This window comes from Lytechinus pictus, chromosome 7, assembly GCF_037042905.1.
Source record: "Lytechinus pictus isolate F3 Inbred chromosome 7, Lp3.0, whole genome shotgun sequence".
Lineage (NCBI taxonomy): Eukaryota > Metazoa > Echinodermata > Echinoidea > Temnopleuroida > Toxopneustidae > Lytechinus > Lytechinus pictus.
Window position 1 is genome coordinate 33,761,701 of NC_087251.1, and position 18,987 is coordinate 33,780,687.

Sequence of the window (18,987 nt, forward strand, 5' to 3'; positions counted from 1 at the left end):
TAGTAGTAGTAGTTGTTGTTGTTGTTGTGGTAGACAAAGTAATAGTTAAATAGTAGTAATAGCCGAGTAGTAGTACTTTACTAACAACAGTAAATATTTACTGATTTAAAACGTACCTTAAAACACCTGTCACTAGAGTATATTTAGCAAGTTTATTTTTCAAACCATATACAGGATATACTTTGATCCTACGGGAGAAATACCATGGTAACAAAGGGAAATCCCCATTTTCCAACACAACAAGGCAGGACAAAGTTTGATTAAATCCTCAATTGTGGGCAATTATTCCTAATCCACATAAATTTCCTACCAAAATGAGGCCCCACCCTCTTGGATATTGAGGCTTTTAAATATATAGTTTTAAGCCTATATGTATTTAAGGGTTTATGATTCACTCTCTCATTAGCCAGGGAGTAAGGAATGGGGTCAGATGAGTTTCATATGCAATTTCATAACTCTCTAGTACCTCACATTTGACTTTAAATCTTGAGATATTTTTAAAGTTATTCCTTGGGATTAATTATAATTCCAACATTCAGCTGGTCAATACTCATAATTGATCTGGATTTCTCATAAATTCTTCATATTTGCCCTTAACCTTACCCTTTCTAACCCTCGTTAAAGGGGGGTATCACTTACATTTTTGTTCTCTCATGTTCATCTAAGAGTTCTCTTGCTGTATTTTCAATCTTCATCTTCTCTTCCTCCAGTTCAATAGCGATTTTCTCAAGCTCCTGAAGTGATGAGAAATAGAGATAAAAAGGTAATCAAAATTTCAGATTAATGGTGGCAAGAACTTAGTGTAATGCTGCAGGTAAAAGGCAGTTTAAACTCTGAAAACAATTATTGTTGAACACATTAAAACATACATTTTTAATACAATTTTTTTAAATTGTTTTGGCGTGATAACTGATATGGTGCATTTTGACCACCATCTCTGAGAGGCACATGTCTATCTTTAATTTTGGTCAAAAATGTATTGAGCTCCTCAGGAAATTAAACTCTACAATGTACTGGTACCAACAACATTAATCTGTGGTTATTTTTCTATACCTCCTTTTCAACTGTAAATTTAGAAAGATACATCTTTGATTATGGAGTGTATTTTTAGTTTTGGTAAATTGGCTTTGCACTCTGAATGCATGTCACTATTTCATTACATTACAAGATTGCAAAAAAATGGTTTACTAGATAAATTACAATATTACACTAAAGTTTATTTTGAGTAATACTTTTTTCAGTGATAAAACTACTTTTCAATAACTGAATGGGCTGAAATTTTCAGGATATAATCTATTGTCTGTAGCTTTAAAGGTAAGTGCTAAAATGACACTTTTTTAAAGAAAAATAGAACCATTATTAAAAGAAAAAATTGTTTTGTCACAAAGTATCAAAAGATGAATATGATTTTCAATTCAACTGCCACTTCACTTTTATATGGTTAAATACTCAAGAATACTATTCATTAATGATCATTTACCTTTAAGCTTTCATGAACTTTAAACATTTCCATTTTGGAAAATCGTAACATTTTGGGTAAATATAGTATCATGATAATATAAAACTCTTTGACATCAATCTACATTGAAAAATATTCCCCATGCAATGATGATAATAGTATAATGTAATTCTTATTGCATGTATACATGTATATTCAAGATTATAGAGCGAAGATTAATTTGCCATCAATTGACTTGTCTTGTGTAACAATATACCCTACAAACTCTGAGATACATGTACAAAAATATCAATTTGTGACAAAAAATAGGCAGCATACATATTGCATGAGGGCAATGTCAAAGTTCCAAGGGTTCAAGGTTGAGCAATAGAGTATTCACTCAAATTTTCACCAGATTACACATACTGTACATTCATGCCAGGAGAGAAGGGCTGGGGTCCATAATAAGCACATCATTTCAAGAATAAAAAGAAATAATTTCCCATTCCTGTTCCTCTTTTTGATAACTAATAATTCATTGTTAGTTCCTAACATTTAGTTCCTTTTACTGTGTATTTAAAGCTTTGTTTCTTCTGAACAGACATGATTCCTTTGTAGAACAATAATGGTTATAAAAAGGGCTACCCTGTATAAAAAAATTAATACTGTAACATTTAGTTCCTTTTACTGTGTATTTAAAGGTTTGTTTCTTCTGAACAGACATGATTCCTTTGTAGAACAATAATGGTTATCAAAAGGGCTACCCTGTATAATAAAATTAATACTGTTAACAATAAGGGAAACAATCTTTTTGTTTTTATCTCCAGATATATGCTAATTTACTCCATCAGATAACAAACTGATCTATTTAATAATGAAATCTAAATTCAGTAATAAATGGACAATGATTTTGAATGCATAACCTTGAAACTGAATTCATTGATCTATGAAACATTGTTTATTTGCATACTGCTTTGTTTACTTATAACAATTAAGAAGGTGTAATAAATATTATTATTTCTTCTACTAGATCACTCCACAAGTCAGACAATACCCAAACAATATCTGATGGGAAAAATATGTAGAAGTCAAATTTATTAAGTAGATAAATCATTACATTAATATACACATGATTGTCTGATATCAATGAATCATAATACATGTAACATGCTTTTCAATAACGAAATATCTAAGTCACAATAAAATGATATATGGCATCGATATGATGTGTTGATGACATTCCACTGATCTGTAGGATACAAAAAAGTATTTTAAAAAACAAACAAACAGTGAAGAAGTAGGCCTATATGTATATATAGGAATTATATTTATAATGTACAAAAGTCAGAGTACCAAATGCAATATGCCTATTCTTTTATTATAACTTGCAATATTCATTTACATCATGTGATTTAATAAATATGTATGTAAACTTTTAGTTATACTTAGCAAAGGACCTACATTTCAGAAGCAATTCCTTTATCTTCTATCCTCCATCCACCTCCCCTGCATATACTTTCACAAAGAGCCCCCACTAGCCAATAGATTCAGAAGGGTTCTTATTAACAAAGCATCCATGTGCAGACAAAAAAGATAAATACAAAAGGAAAGCTGAGGTTATTTACAGGTATGAATTGCAAATCAAAATCATATGGTCTGATTTTGTTGCAACATTGCAACATACACAAGGGAACTCCCTCCCTGGTGCAAATTCATGTTGGTATGTTATCACCAACGGCAACCAAAAATACACAAAGGGGATTATCAGCAATGACAGAGCAAGAATTCTGCACATTTCTTTATAATACAAAGAGTGATATTCACCAAATTAAAAGAGGAATGAAAATACAAAGATCAATCATATTGTATGATAATAACGGAAATCAGGATTTTGTTAAAGTTTTGGATGAGCTAGAAGAGAAAACAAGACTATTCAGAACTTCAAAAGGACTTTGAGTAAGTGATTTCAATTGACAACAAACATGAACTCCCAAAATATTTTGTCACCATTTTGCTACACAGTTACTTGTAATTTCATTAATGAGGTTGCCACTTTACAAAAATATTATTAAAGTACATGTTGGATGAAGGATTTCCAGTTTTATATTAATTTTACTGAAAGCATCAGTTTGACTCCAAAGGCAACTAGTTTGAGAAAGGGTTGGGGTCAGCCTGTTTGGGTTTAAGAATCCTATGAAAGTCTGATAACAAAAGGGTCATCAAAATTAAATGGAAACTCGTAGAAATGGAATAAGAACTTGTGCTAACTGTTATTGAATTCCATAAAATATTCAAACTCCAACCAAATAAGATACTGAAGTTTGGTTCTGATAACGTGCCTTGTTGGAGCAGGCAAACCCAAGGGCAATTTTGGCAGGATAAGTGTACCTATTATTGACAGCTTTATTTCATAAAAGTGATTTATTACTAGCAACCTGGGTAAAATATCCTGTTTGAAATCAAAGTAACTATACCCAAAACCACGATCAGGGATTTTTCAAAATAAAACCAAAACTAGAACCCAAACTCCATAGCAAATTTAGGATTTGTTAACACATCACATGTTATTGCCCCCATTACAAGAATTCAAACTCCATCAAAGTGGGTCCACGCCCTGAGTTTTTCGGTTGACTCTATTTTCCGTATAGGCTTCCTAAAATAGTTCATTGATGAAAAAATATAAGCTCATGGTATTTGATCATTTCCTTTGCAGTCAATCTATAAGCAAGAGCATTAGATTGCCACCAAGATATGTGAAACCAACTGACGAAAACCTGTCAATGAAGTTGAACAAACCATACGGTTGAAAGACAGAATGGCTTACACTGACATGATTCAACGGAGGCTGCGTTCAAACTCAACATCAAAGGACAAACTTGAACCAAGACTTGATTTTGAAATGGGTGTCTTCAAAGAAAAAAAAAGATTAGACTCCTGAAAAACATATAATCAAGAGTTATAAACAAGAAACAGCTAAACATAGGCTAGGAAACATGATACTGCGGGAATCTTAATCGCCAATATCAATGGCTTCTAAATCATGTCTTTCTAATTATGTCACTTGGCCCTGCAATTGCCGGCTTTAATTGGAACAAAAATTCTTATTTTCGTTGACCTTTTTCAATATTAGGTTAGGAAAGCTAGAAATCTCCAAGAATAAAATAAATTGCAAGATCTACTTCAGAAAAGGCATTATAAAGCAAAATAAAAATTCATGAATTATATTTGATTTTGAGTTAAGAAATTGTATGAACACAGCCATAAAGACAGAATGGCTATCGCTGATATCACTCAGGCACAGACTGAAGCCCCTTTGAGGCTATCAACTTTCAATTCAGTCAAAACCAAAGTCTATCCTTCAGGATATATTCAAAATATTTTTGCAAAAAGACTTCACTGGTCTTTCAGAATGTCCACTGAAAAACATAAATTTAATCTCATTTCATGTCACTATGTGATAAAACAGCTAGACCATTAACATTTAATCAAAAGTGTGTAAATATACAAACTTTGAGCCCCCAATGAATATAAAGCAGATCTATCAAATAGGGTTTTCATACAAACTTTGAGCTAAGAAACAATTATGGATGAGAACATTCATGACAGTTTCTATCAAAGGGAATTTGTATATATTTCTAGTCATACATATAGCAGATCTAATTCAATATTGCACACTGCACAAAAGGCCATTTGATCTTATGAATGTGTGTCAAACTAGGGGTGTGTGCAATGTGGGTTTCCAAATTTAAACGGGAACATGGATCATGACTGAAAACAAGTGGAATGCCTCTGGCCGTCTCACCTGCATCACGCGATTCAATATAGCAGCAGTGCTGATTTTGAAAACTACTATAACTCGCACAAGATGTTCAGTGATACTTGGTTACTCTTATTTCCACGTTTTATGAACTAGACCAATACACTTATAGAGATATGATGGCAATTCAACAAATACCCCCAACGTGGCCAAAGTTCTTTGACCTTACATGACCTCTGACCTTGATCATGTGACCTGTAACTCGCACAGGATGTTCAGTGATACTTGATTACTATTATGTCCAAGTTTTATGAACTAGACCAACACACTTTCAAATTTATGGCTGTAATTCAACAAATACCCCAATTTGGCCAAAGTTCATTGACCCTAAATGACCTTTGACCTTGATCATGTGACCTGAAACTTGCACAGGATGTTCAGTAATACTTGATTACTATTATGTCCAAGTTTCATGAATCAGATCCATAAACTTTCAAAGTTATGATGGTAATTCAACAGATACCCCCAATTCGGCCAAAGTTCATTGACCCTAAATGACCTTTGACCTTGGTCATGTGACGTGAAACTCATGCAGGATGTTCAGTGATACTTGATTAACCTTATGTATAAGTTTCATGAACTAGGTCCATATATTTTCTAAGTTATGATGACATTTCAAAAACTTAACCTTAGGTTAAGATTTTGATGTTGATTCCCCCAACATGGTCTAAGTTCATTGACCCTAAATGACCTTTGACCTTGGTCATGTGACATGAAACTCAGGCAGGATGTTCAGTAATACTTGATTAACCTTATGGCCAAGTTTCATGAACTAGGTCCATATACTTTCTAAGTTATGCTGTCATTTCAAAAACTTAACCTCAGGTTAAGATTTGGTGTTGACGCCGCCGCCGCCACCGCCGTCGCCGTCGGAAAAGCGGCGCCTATAGTCTCACTCTGCTATGCAGGTGAGACAAAAACACAGATATAAAGAGAAACAAAGGGTGTGTTCAATGCCCACTATTCCTTGTCGTAAAAGTAAACGTCTCTCAAATACAATTCGGAAGAAAATCTAAACGTCGAAAAAGATGCGTTTGTAAATGCGATCAGCTCAAATTTAAGACCTTGAGCATCGTGAATGCGACATCGAACACAATTGCGTTTTAAAACGTCTTTGAATTTGCTCTCGCAGTGGAAGCCTACACAAACAGGTACCAGAACTGACCTTTCTTGTGATGGGTCAAACTGAGCACTAAAGCTGCACTAACGAAAGCTGGAAATTTAAAGACGATCAACGTATAAACGGCTTTATATTTTCAACACTGGACGGTGCACCGCTGATCGTGTTTGTGTTTTAGTTTAGTGTTTTGGAATTGAGTTTTCAATCATGATTCATGTTGCTGTTTAAATTTGAAAATCTACATTGAACACATCCTAGGTTAATGATTTTGACATCTAAACCTGCCATCGCAGGGGTTGTGTCAAGTCATCATCAACAATCAAGATCTCTGTGATTCAGGCAAACTATGCTTAAAAAATTCTTTAAAAGTGGCCTTTTCATTTATGATATTACAAATAAAATCAAATAATTTCACAATTGTTACAATTACTGGTGACTTTATAAAAAAAGGTGCTTTTGACTAGGACAAATTTCTCTATACAGTATGTTGCTAGTCATTTCCTTCCTCTTATTAAAGCCTAATTGATTTTTTTTTTCTAACTAAATGGCATCACTATAAATGGATGCAAACAGTATAGGTAGTTTCGATTTCGAACTCACACTTAATCAAAGAAGATACTAGGTTATATATGTCAACTCACGTTTCCTGAAAGGCTACAAAAACTTTGTAAACAATCACTGGCAGGCCAATGTAAGTATCACCAAAATGTTTCAGTGAGAGCAATAATAGGAGGAAATATCCCTGGACGAAAATAGACCAGGAATCATAATGTAATCTGGAATATCTACAAGTCAATCTAAGGGCAGTCAAATAATTTTCTAGGATTTGAGAATTGATCTGAAACTTTCTCTAGCTTCAAAGATGACCTGGGGAGTGTTTCATCAACATTTTTGTGCGACAAGTTGTCAGATCTGACAACTTTCTTCGTTTCTGATTGGACGAGAGGCCCTGTTTATATGGTAACTGTCCGATAAAACAGGACTTGTCGGAAAGAACATCTGACAAGTTCTTTCATGAAACGCTCCCCTGAGCTTCATATTTCACACTTTTCAAGGTAAAAGACAGTAGTTGCAGCAAACAATTATGTCATGAGAAAGTCTTTCAAATCAAGGTTGTCAAAATAATATCATACATCTAGATCTGGTACATTAATGTAAACTTATCTTTGTTAAATCATGAAATCTTAGCTCAAAATTGATAATTCTGATGATCACTAACACAGAAAAGCATATGTAGGACAGTGTATTAATATTGCTTCGAAAAAATACCAAACATTTGATGGAATTGCGTGCTTATTTTGCTAATTTCTAAGCAATTACGCATTTTCTTCCAGAGCTATTTGGCACAAATTTTTTATCTATAGGGTCATTCCATCTGGATTCACCCAGTGGTTGCACCCGACCCTCTCAGAATTCGCTGTAATTTGGTACACATAAAATTCCCAATGGCCCAAGGACAAAACAAAAAAAATTAGTCCAATCGGTCAGTCGGTTCTCGCGCTACGGCCCGCCCTTTTCTCCTTGTTTTGACAAAAATGGGCGTGACCTTCAACTCTCAATGGCCATTGCGTCGTAACGTGTTGACCAATTTTCACGAAACTGGTACCATTCAAAAGGAAGTTCAGAGAGGAATAAAAAACATGCATCAAATAATGTATTTGAGTGATTTATAAGGTCATGACCTTTGACCTTTACTTTGACCTGAGTTTGACCCCCGGACAAATTATTACTTTACTTGATTTTTGTGTATGTTAATTATTAGTATGATATTGACAAAATATGTTAAAACCAATGATGATATTTTATTTCTTCACCTTTTAAAACTCTTCCAAAGATACCAATTATCTGATCTGAAATTTCACTCTAGTCCCACATGCTTGTATACTAGAGGTTTGACTATGCAAGTACAGAACTTAAGTTTGTGAAGTTAAAAATTCAAAGATAAACTTGGTGCTTTAATTTCCATGGCATGGGGTCCATCATTCAATTTCAAATTTGGGGGAATGATCAACATACAGGTGCTTGTGCATTTTATTATCATACAGTAATTTGTTCAATTAAAGTCAATTGATATCCAAACTGATATCAAACTCCCCCTAACATGTTCAGGGATTTATTGTTATTATTTTTGCTGGATAATTTTTACAACAGGTGTCGTTTTTTTTCTTTCATATGCCTGCTATTCCACAAACATTCAAGTTCCCAAAAATGACACTGTTTTATCCCCATTATCAAGGAAATTCCTCGTACATGTATTAAGTTACATTTTCAAATTGATTACAGAGCAATATAGCAGTGACTCAAATTGTTACAAATGTCTAACAAGCATGGGAATTCAATTTCATCAACTAGGTAAAAGTCAGTAGGTTAGGGAGAGGGTAAACTAATCGAATGATAAAGTGGCTTTAAAGGCAACCTCTGAGTTCTGGGATACGTATATAGCCCTTCAGATTTGATGGACATTTACTTTTTAGAAAGTTTATTTTAAACTTATCTTAGAGAATGCACCCTGAAACAAAATTTCAATACTCTTAAAGATTTTAAGAGTATATTAGCAAATGAGAATGCCCATACATGTGCATGCACCATCTTCTTGGTTATTTTTGTTATTTGTTCTCTGATTGTTCTTTCTGTTTTGATTGTTATCTTTATCTATTCATTTCAATTTTCTTATCAACTCTTTTTATCAATTTTTCTATTAATCTATTTATTATTATTTCTTTATTTAGTTCATTTTTGTATTGTATTTCATCTTTTTATTTTGAATTCATCAAATCGATTCATTTTATATATTTGTTTATTCAGCTATTCATTTATTTAATCAATTATCTATTTATTTGCTTATTTTTATTTTATTATTTTTAAACTTCTTAAGTCATAGGCATACATGCATTCAGCTTTTGGCATCCGATGTGACAAACGGCATATTAAGCCATTGATATGAACTTGATTTTCACTCTTTCCAGGAATTCATCTCAAGATAGCCTTTAAATACCAAGTCCCAATTTCATGCATACGACCATGAACTCTGCCTAATCAATTCTATTTCTAAAATGGATGGATTGATGTTGATCAATTTGCCGCTGATCTGATGGGAAGCATCCGTTGCCGCCATTATCTGATTTTGGTGTTGAGTCATGGGAACCCATTTTTGGTGGATGATGGGAAGAGCATGCTTGATTGTGACCATAACCTTGCTGGCACTAACACTTTCTACAATTGACAAGAAAAGATCTACAGATGGTGTATGCAGACCAACTCAATCACCAGAATACCTCAAAATTTACAAGACCCACCTAAACCCTAGACTTCCAGCTTAAGTTTTCAAAGTTAGGATCCTGCGAAATTAAAATTTGCTAGCTCAGCAGCCCCACAGCGCCAGTGCCCAATGTACATTGTACTTGATAGGTTAGAAAAGTTCTTACAATTTTCTTTCACACTGCAAGAATATGAGTGACCTTGGAAAATCCCTTTGAAAGTTCTTCCAGTTTTGACAAGTAAGCCTTAGCTATTTTTTGTTTTGGAATATAAGAGTAATTTGCTTTTACACTGATAGAAATATCTAACTTTGAGTCCATACGAAAGCACAGGTCTGGGGGGGGGGGGGAGGGGTAGGTTTTGGTCGGCAGTTGTATAATCATACATGTGCACAATCAGTCCTGAAATAGACTTCCCACATGAATGTGCTTCCGGTTGAATAACGGATGTCAAATGAGGCCATGGCTGTGTCAACTTTTACATTAGCCATCTGTTTAGGACAGACAATATTTGACAGAGCTGGGGGGTGTTTCACAAAGATTTAAGTATGACTTAGAGTCGCACTTAAATGCCTCGTTGCGAGGGGAATAAAAATAAAATTTATTGTAATATGCATAGAGAATTAAGTATCAATTATTATGCGCATAATAAATCTAACATTATTATTATCCTTTCTTTCTTGTGAAACTTTTTCTTAGGGGGGGTCCATTGCTGCCCCCATCATTGTTTTTTTTTTTCAGCTTCATTATTATTTATATCAAAGACATAGGTGACAAGTACTTGCAGCTCAGATTTTTAAAAAGTCAAATCAATGATAGCCTAAGCCTAACTGGGAAGTCATCGTGAAATGTTGACATATACATCGGGACAGAGAAAAGAAATTCAGTTGTATATTGTGAATAAGCATTTTATAAATTCTGCGTGATTCCATTTCCCCAGGATTTGCCAATTGTAGGCCCCTTTGAGATGAATGCCTTCGAATTTGTCTAGATTTCAAGCTGTTCACAAAATGATCATAATATAATGAGATGAAAATCAGGTAACGCATTCTCTTGGAATGGCACCTTCCCCATAAACAATACCTCACATCACTAATTCCTACATCCTAAACAAACAAATTAGAAGACTGTAAACATCAAGACAGGAAAACCACTTCCCAGTGTAAACTGGAAGTCTTGCCTTGCCCTCTCCCAGACAACCAAGTACTCTTTGCTCTTGGACTAATAAAAAGATCTTATCCTTGTTATTTCCTTAAAATTATAAAACAGCAAAACAACTCTGAACTTGGACGAAAGGGGATAGGAAAGGAGAAGAAGGGGATGCAATGACCCCCTTGGTAGTTTTATTTTTAAAGGTCACCGTTACTAAAAAAAAAAATAATAAATAAAATTAAAAAAAGACTCGACCTGATTTTATTGCCAGGATATCAGCTGTAGCTTGCAAATTAGAAATTTCCCTACAATGGGGTAAAGGGATTTGTCTTTTTATTTTAGAAGTAGTATAGGTGGAGAAGATATGCAAACTGTCTCAAATTTCATACAACAAGAAGTGGTTGAAGTTAGAAGATAAACTTATAACCCATTTTCTCTCTAAGTAATAATTACCCTCTTAAAATATTGAATTGCATGCTTTTTGGTGCGTAGAATTTGTCTTTTGTTATCTTGTACAGCACTGAGCATTTTGCTATTGAAATGTATTATAAAGCACCCATATAATCATGCATTTTCTCCACTTTTTCATTTTAATTTCTGATTTTAAATTTTGTTTTATTTGAAGTGGCATATCATACAAAGAAGAAACAATGAGGAGCAGTTTGTCTTATCTAGTTTCTTACATATCATACACATGAATTAACCCAGGCTCCTGTACTGCTTTATTGCAGTGTGACTGCATCTTTCACCTTTCATGTTTTCCTGTGAATGTATTTGTTCAGTTCATCAATTTGTGTTTTTGTTGTAACATTTGAAAGGAAACTCATGACAAGAAAAGAAACGAAACCTGATGACGGTGACACTGCCCACACAAGAAATCCAATAATCTTTTCGTTCTTCCTTGCAATAAAGTTGGATATATAAGGAATATGCACTTGAACATTTTAGTTGGTGTAACTACAAAGAGGGAGATCATATGAAACAGAATCGAAAGTGGAGTTGAATCTGGACACATTATTGCTTCTACATTAGAGCATGAACATAAGGAATATTGAATCTGTGATTTAACGGCTGATACAACCAACTTCCCCTCATCTGTATCAATATCTGACAAAGAACAAAACTTTCACTTTCACACACTCTAGATTTTCTGGATGTAAATGAGTATTAGAATTGATGATCTAATTTCAAAACAGGAAAAAAATAAATGAAAGTGATATGTACAGTGTACAAGTATCTACAATGAACCTAAATGGATTGGCTCATACACACAAAGCACAGCAAAATCTTTGCGTTCAGTCAAAAAGAAATGAAGCATCCCCCCCCAAAAAAAAAGCAGAACAATCAAACTGTTTAAGAATATTTAGCAAATATCAAAATAAATAAATTAGTACAAAACATTCTGTTCTTCGTTATATCGATATAAAACAAACTCGTAACATCACCCAACATTCATCAACATTGTTTTGTTGATTGATAAGTTGTCAGATCTGAATGTGAGAATAATTTTGTTTATTCCTTGTTTGTTTCATACAACATTTGAAAAATTCCATGTACTGTATGTTTTTCGTCAATCTCTCTATCTTGGTTTTTTGTTTCTTCTGACAGAGAGTAAAGGGTAGAATTCTCCTTTCTGGTGCCCATTTCACAAAGAGCTCCAACTATGGTAACCATAGCAACTACCATGGTAACTTAGCAGTTGGCACCAATCATAATCGAGGTATCTTTGGCAAAGTTACCATAGTTGTAACTCTTTATGAAACAGGGGGGGGGGGGGCTCTGGCAGAGTCCATTGAATGTCAAGGGGTGCATTTTCTATACCTCATTTTTGTCCATCTCGTCTCTGAGTGCCAGTGCCTCTAAGTGAAGCTGTTCCCTATACCTCTGGCTGTCCCTCGCCAGCTCAAGACTCTGTTTTTCCAACGTCTGGATCATGGACTCACCCAGTTCCGCATTCTTCCATGTTCTGCAAAGTTCAAAGAAAGAGAGGGGTAAAATCAACAAGGGTTCTAGCAAGTGCCCTATTTTGCTCTAATTCAATCTCAAAGATATAAAGTTTAGGATGGATTTTCAAAATAGCTTTATAGTTTGAGTTTCTTGAGTTTAGATTCAAGACTTTGACTTAAGTCTGCAAAATTATTCCGGCTTCTTTTTGCTCTGATTTGGTTTTAAATTCATGTAAAAAAAAGATGCTGAATTTTCATACAAACTGAACTTCAATTGCACATGTTACGCTAAAGAATCCAATTTGAAATTTACAAATGGAATCAGAACAAAGCACACATGAAAAGCACAATATGATATTATTTAATAATAATGACACGTTAACATGCATTTAGAATAAATTTTATTGTCAATATTCACCCTTTGATAAAGAATTAAACAAGGAAACTTCAATCACTCTAGCATACATCAAGGCCAAGGGCACATTGATTGATTAGAATTTAAAAAGTACATGTAAAGTCAAACTACATCTACAGCCTTCTTGTCAACTGACAAGGTGAATCTAATTTCATTTCAAGTGTTCACATTAAGCATCATTATATGGATAAAATCAATGACAATCCTGTCTATTGTGAGAAAAAGCACAGGTGGACAAGTTATAAAAAGATTCACCTCTGAAATGACACACAAAGAAAGCCAATATAGACACCGTTCTCATTACACTTTCTAAAACTAGTTTACTGGAAACCGGTTCAGGAAACCAGTTTAGAAGATCGCTTTGCTAGCGTTCCCATTTGATCACCCGAAAGTGGTTTTCAAAATCGCTTCACGTAAAGCAATCTTGTTGCTATGAGAATGCTCTCAGTGGGGTGACACGTTTCGCAAGAAATTCAAAACCGCAGCGTAGGCAAGTGTGTAGAGTAGCGCGCTCAAAATGTGCAAAGATCGCTTCCCGAAGAACGGTTGTGTCCTCACTTACGCTACAACCAGTTTAACGAGGCAAAGCGATCTTCAAAACTACATCGCGAGTTGGTTTTATGAACCCGTTTGGAAGATCGCTTCGACCGTTCTCATTACACGTTAAATTCGGGCGCGTAGCCAGGGGGGGCGGTGGGGGCGGTCGCCCCGCCCAAAACACCCCCAAAAAGAAAAAAAAAGAAGGGGAAAAGGAGAAAAAGAAAAGGGAAGAAAGGTATAGCTTTGTTTTTTTTCCTTCTTTATTTTGGTCAAAAGAATAAAAACCTAAACAAGATGTTGAGACTTCTCTCTTCATACAAAATTTTGCTTACGCGCTTTGCGCGAGAAAACTATATGAATTGCCATTCCCTTTTGTTTCTCACACCATTTTTCTTCTCCGTTTTTAACCTTCCTGGCTGTGGGAATCGTATATTCTTGCCAGAAGTTATAAGGTATACATGGGTGTAAAGAGAAAGTTTATTTTTTTCATATTGCATTGATGCAAAATTTTGGCTCTTCTGTTCGGAGCGGGAAACATTACCATCACTCCCGTATCCCCAAATATTTTCTTCCGCTTTTCAGCAAGTAATTTTTTTATAAATTATCTGCTCAAAGGGGAGGCATTAAATTTGTGCCGTGCTATATGCAAAAGTATGTACGATATTAAACTTTATTCTGTATCGCTGCACATCCATCTCCTGTCTTGTTTTGGGCCATTGATTTGACATTTTGATTATCACTGAAGTTTCTTAAACAAAAGGAAGCGCTTAATATGAGCAAAATTACACATTTTTTTTTCTTCCAAAATAAATCAGAGGTTTGCGTACTTCGCGAGCATGGGAAAGGAAAAGTACCTCTTCTAGCTAGCGCCATCCCTTTCACATTTTGAGCTTGTTTTTCTTCTCTAAGAAATATCAAAATTAGAACAGGTTAAAGTTAAAGAGAAATTTCTAAAATTCAGAGCTTCAATGCCATTCGCGGGAAGGAATATAGGGCCTATTTCCTTTCTTTATATACCAGTCTTCTACTCTGTTTTGCGACTTGAGTTAACGAAATTTAAACTTTTTAAAATCAAATCTTATGTGACCAAGGTAGGCACAATTGTAGGCCTATCATTTTTGTTCTCTATTTTTATAACACGTTTTAAGCTTCCGCGCTTTTCCCATTTTTGGGGCGCTAATAATTTCTTTAGAAAACTATTTTTTAAATAAGAGCAAGTCAACATTCGAGTTGATAAGGGTACTAGAGACGAAAGAAACGCCTCCTTTTGATTTGAATTTGATGAGATATCAAAAACTTCGCTCCCCGCCCGGAAGGGGGGAATCTCCCCCCTTCCTGCACCCTCTCCTCTAGGGAGCACGCTTTTGCGCGCTCTGTAAGTGTTGGCATGCTTTGCGTGCACTTACCGCCCCCTCCAAAATTAAATCCTGGCTACGTGGTTGGTTAAACTAGTTTCCAGTAAACTAGTTTTAGGAAGGTAGTGAGAATGGTGTCATAGAGAACTTCATGGACAAACCAAACAGAGAGAGAAACAATTTAGATTTAATTTGAAAACAGTCGTCCAAGTCATTACAAACTTGAAATGATTGTAATAAAGGAAATAAGTATTTCTTGCAAACATTTAAAGTACCTTATCACTGATTTCATTATGCAATTTCAAAACATACATGTAATCTGTTATAACTGAGAATCTTCCTCAATTTGGAAAAGTAGTTGTTAGATTTAAGGAGATTCCAAAAATGTAAGCAGTTTCAATAAATCCTCAAAGCTTGCTACAACTGTAAACTTACATGATGCGACAAAATAAATATAAAAACCACAATAAAGAAAGTGTGAAAACAATTTTGTACATGTAGGCCTGTATTACAATCTGATGCATGAATTACACAAAATACTACTTGCCCCTGTAACATACACGTGCATAAAATAAATATGCTGGTAATTATTCACAACTAAAATCCTGGATCATCTTTAGCCGGCACAATCGGCGACATAATAATGACTTACAAATTTCAGGATGTGTAACCAACATACAAGGTTCAGAAAAACAGGAGTGTTGCTGTTTAATAGGCTTTCATGTACATGTACATGAATGATGAATTATCTGAGTGTGTCCAACTAAATAAACATAGGCCTACATGTAGCTTTCTACTTGCTCTTTATCCATGTAGAATTTGTATAGCGCATGTATCCACCTTGCTAGCTGCTAGGCACTCCTATATTACCCCGGCTAATCTAGTCTACCAATTGTGGTGCGCACAGCAATTTGAGGAAATAGTACCCATTTACCTCACCTGGGTTGAGTGCAGCACAATGAGGGTAAATTTCTTGCTGAAGGAAAAAACGCCATGGCTTGGGATTGAACCCACGTCCTTCAGATTGAAATGTAAAAGTTTCAACCACTAGACCACGACGTCCCCATGTGGTATACAAAAAAAAACTCAGATTGGTGAGATCAAGCTCCGGGAACGCACACTACCGCATAGACCCTATTCTCATCAATGATTTGTTTAAAAGTGCCTGCTTTAAAACTTCACTGCTTATTTCTCATACATGTGCATATACTGTATGTTTGTAAAATTTGCATTCATGGTTGTAGAGCATTTAAGGGCTCTGATGGAGCCACCCTACAATACTAATGAATAAAGATATAGGCCTATAAATAAATAAAAGCATCATATGACATGGGCTAAATTGGTACTTAAGCATGGGTTTAAGTCATGCTTAAAGGTCAAGTCCACCTCAGAAAATTGTTGATTTGAATCAATAGAGAAAAATCAGACAAGCACAATGCTGAAAATTTCATCAAAATCGGATGTAAAATAAGGTATGACATTTCAAAGATACACTTATTTTTCACAAAATAGTTATATGAACAAGTCAGTTACATCCAAATGAGAGAGTCGATGATGTCACTCACTCACTATTTCTTTTGTTTTTTATTGTTTGAATTATACAATATTTCAATTTTTACGAATTTGACAATTGGGACCTCCTTGCCTGAACCACAAAATGTTAAAATAATGGAATTCCACGTGTTCAGGGAGGAATGAAACTTTATTTCACGACAATGACGAGAAAATCAAAATATTTCGTATAATAAAATACAAAAGAAATAGTGAGTGACTGATGTCATCAGTTCCCTCATTTGCATACCGACCGAGATGTGCATATAACTGTTTTGTGAAATAAAGCGAAACTCTTATTTTACATTCGATTTTGATGAAATTTTCAGCGTTATGCTTGTTGGATTTTTCTCTTTTTATTCAAATCAAGTTTTTGTTGGGGTGGACTTGTCCTTTAACTCTTTGTAAAACACCCCCTGATTATAAATTCAAAAAGAATGAAATGAAGTATTGTGTGCAGTGTTTGTGTTAATGTAAAGTTCACTGAGGCTCATCAAAATATTTCTATAAGACTGCCATTAAAAAATCAATTAGAAATTAATTCGGGGGCTAGGAAATATCACAAACAGTAAGACCAATGTCATGAAAAGTGAATATAATTAGAGAAAGGTTCTTAAAAAATAATTATTTTCTTCTGCATTGTATACTTGCACTTTCATTCGAATCATTTAATTCCATTACAATATACGGATATGAACAAAAGAGAAACCACCACAAAATGTCCACTCATGATATCAGAGGAAAAGTGATGCAGCACTTTGTACTTTTGAACAGGTTCAGGTTTAGCTCCAGGACATGGCACTGAAGCAGGGACGATGAAATTCTAAACCGAAAAAATGTGAAGGTGGTTGCTATGTACAGAAGCTCAAATTTCTTTGCGGTGTGGGTACTACACTGCATCGCTGTTTGGAATGGTAGGGACCATGTATCCCACAAACAAGCTTGACTTCTGCCATCGCCAACTTGACATCACATTCCATTCCACTGTACACAAACATACATGTACATGTGCATCTATGTAATACCATGGAGGTAGGAGATGTAGGTTCAGTCCAAGAACATGAAATAAGACACCGTTCTCACTACCTTCCTAAAACTAGATTAGTGGAAACTAGTTTAATGTGAAATGAGAACGGTCGAAGCGATCTTGGAAGCAATCTTCCAAATGGTTCAGAAAACCACCTCGTGATGTAGTTTTCAAGATTGCTTTGCCTCGTTAAACTGGTTTTAGCGTAAGTGAGGACACATTTTGAGTGCGCTACTCCACACGACAGGTGTAGAATGCCTACGCTGCGGTTTCAAATTACGCGCGAAATGTGTCACCCCACTGAGAGCGTTTCCATAGCAACAAGATCGCTTAACATGAAGTGATTTTGAAAACCACTTGCGTGTGATCAAATGGGAACGCCAGCAAAGCGATCTTCCAAAGTGGTTTCCTGAACCGGTTTCCGGTAAACTAGTTTTAAAAAGCATAATGAGAACAGTGTCTTAAATTTCCAATTGTACAATTTCAAGGCACTTGATTGTGGTCACTACGAATGCAGTGGATAAGCCTTTATACTGAATTGGATCAATGGTAAATACACTGTACATAAATGGCTCTATAATCTTTTTACTGTTTTTTTTTTCTTTATTCATGAAACAGTTATTGTTGATAAATCATAAACAACAGCTGGGAGACAAAAACTTCTAAGCAAGGGGAATAGTATCATTCAATAATTTGATACATTTTTTCGCTCTTTGACTACTTTCAAATTAATAATCTACAAAACTGTCATTCTCTGGAAATGAATGGTAGAACTTTACATCAAGTCCTCTATGTCATACTTAAATTTTGTTATTCTTATTTTTTCCTACCTGATTTCATGACATTGGACAGACTAATGACTCCTTTTAAGGTTTAAAAGTAGATTATATGGGTCTATGTGGTAGGAAAATGTAAGGGTTAAACTCAAATTCATATCTACAGGCTTATTTCATAAATGATAACATTTATGGTAGCTTTGCTATTATGGCAACCAACTACTGAGCTCCACAGCCAATAAAAACCATATTGCCAAATTGAACGAAATTTGCAGTTCTTTGTGAAACAGGCTCTTCATCTTGAAATGTCTGAGAAGTGCCTTTAAAGGGGAAGTTCATCCTGACATTAAGTTAATGGTAAAAATAGCAGTAAAAATAATAAAGAATATTGCCGAAGGTTTGGGATAAATCCATCAAAGAATTAAAAAGTTATTAGAATTTTAATTTTTTGATATGTGACATCATATGCGAGCAGCATTCTTACACAGCAAATGGTAAGACATCAATGAAATGTCATTTTCTCAGAAAGTTGAAAATGGTTTTTACTGAACCATTTGTATATCAATAGACAAATGATTTCACACCCGATCATG

The 18,987-nt window shown here is 34.8% G+C and overlaps 1 protein-coding gene across 1 annotated transcript in view; it reads right to left on the bottom strand.

Moving 5' to 3' along the window:
- Positions 1–13,300, bottom strand: part of LOC129265247 (pleckstrin homology domain-containing family D member 1-like) — a 38,816-nt gene extending 25,516 nt beyond the window's left edge. The window contains exons 1-3 of the mRNA XM_064101479.1: positions 13,263–13,300; positions 12,606–12,750; positions 640–734 (exon numbers count right to left, since the gene is read on the bottom strand). Of these exons, the coding sequence (XP_063957549.1) occupies positions 640–734; positions 12,606–12,750; positions 13,263–13,300 (278 nt within the window). The remainder of the gene's footprint in view (positions 1–639; positions 735–12,605; positions 12,751–13,262) is intronic.
- Positions 13,301–18,987: the final 5,687 nt, after the last annotated feature.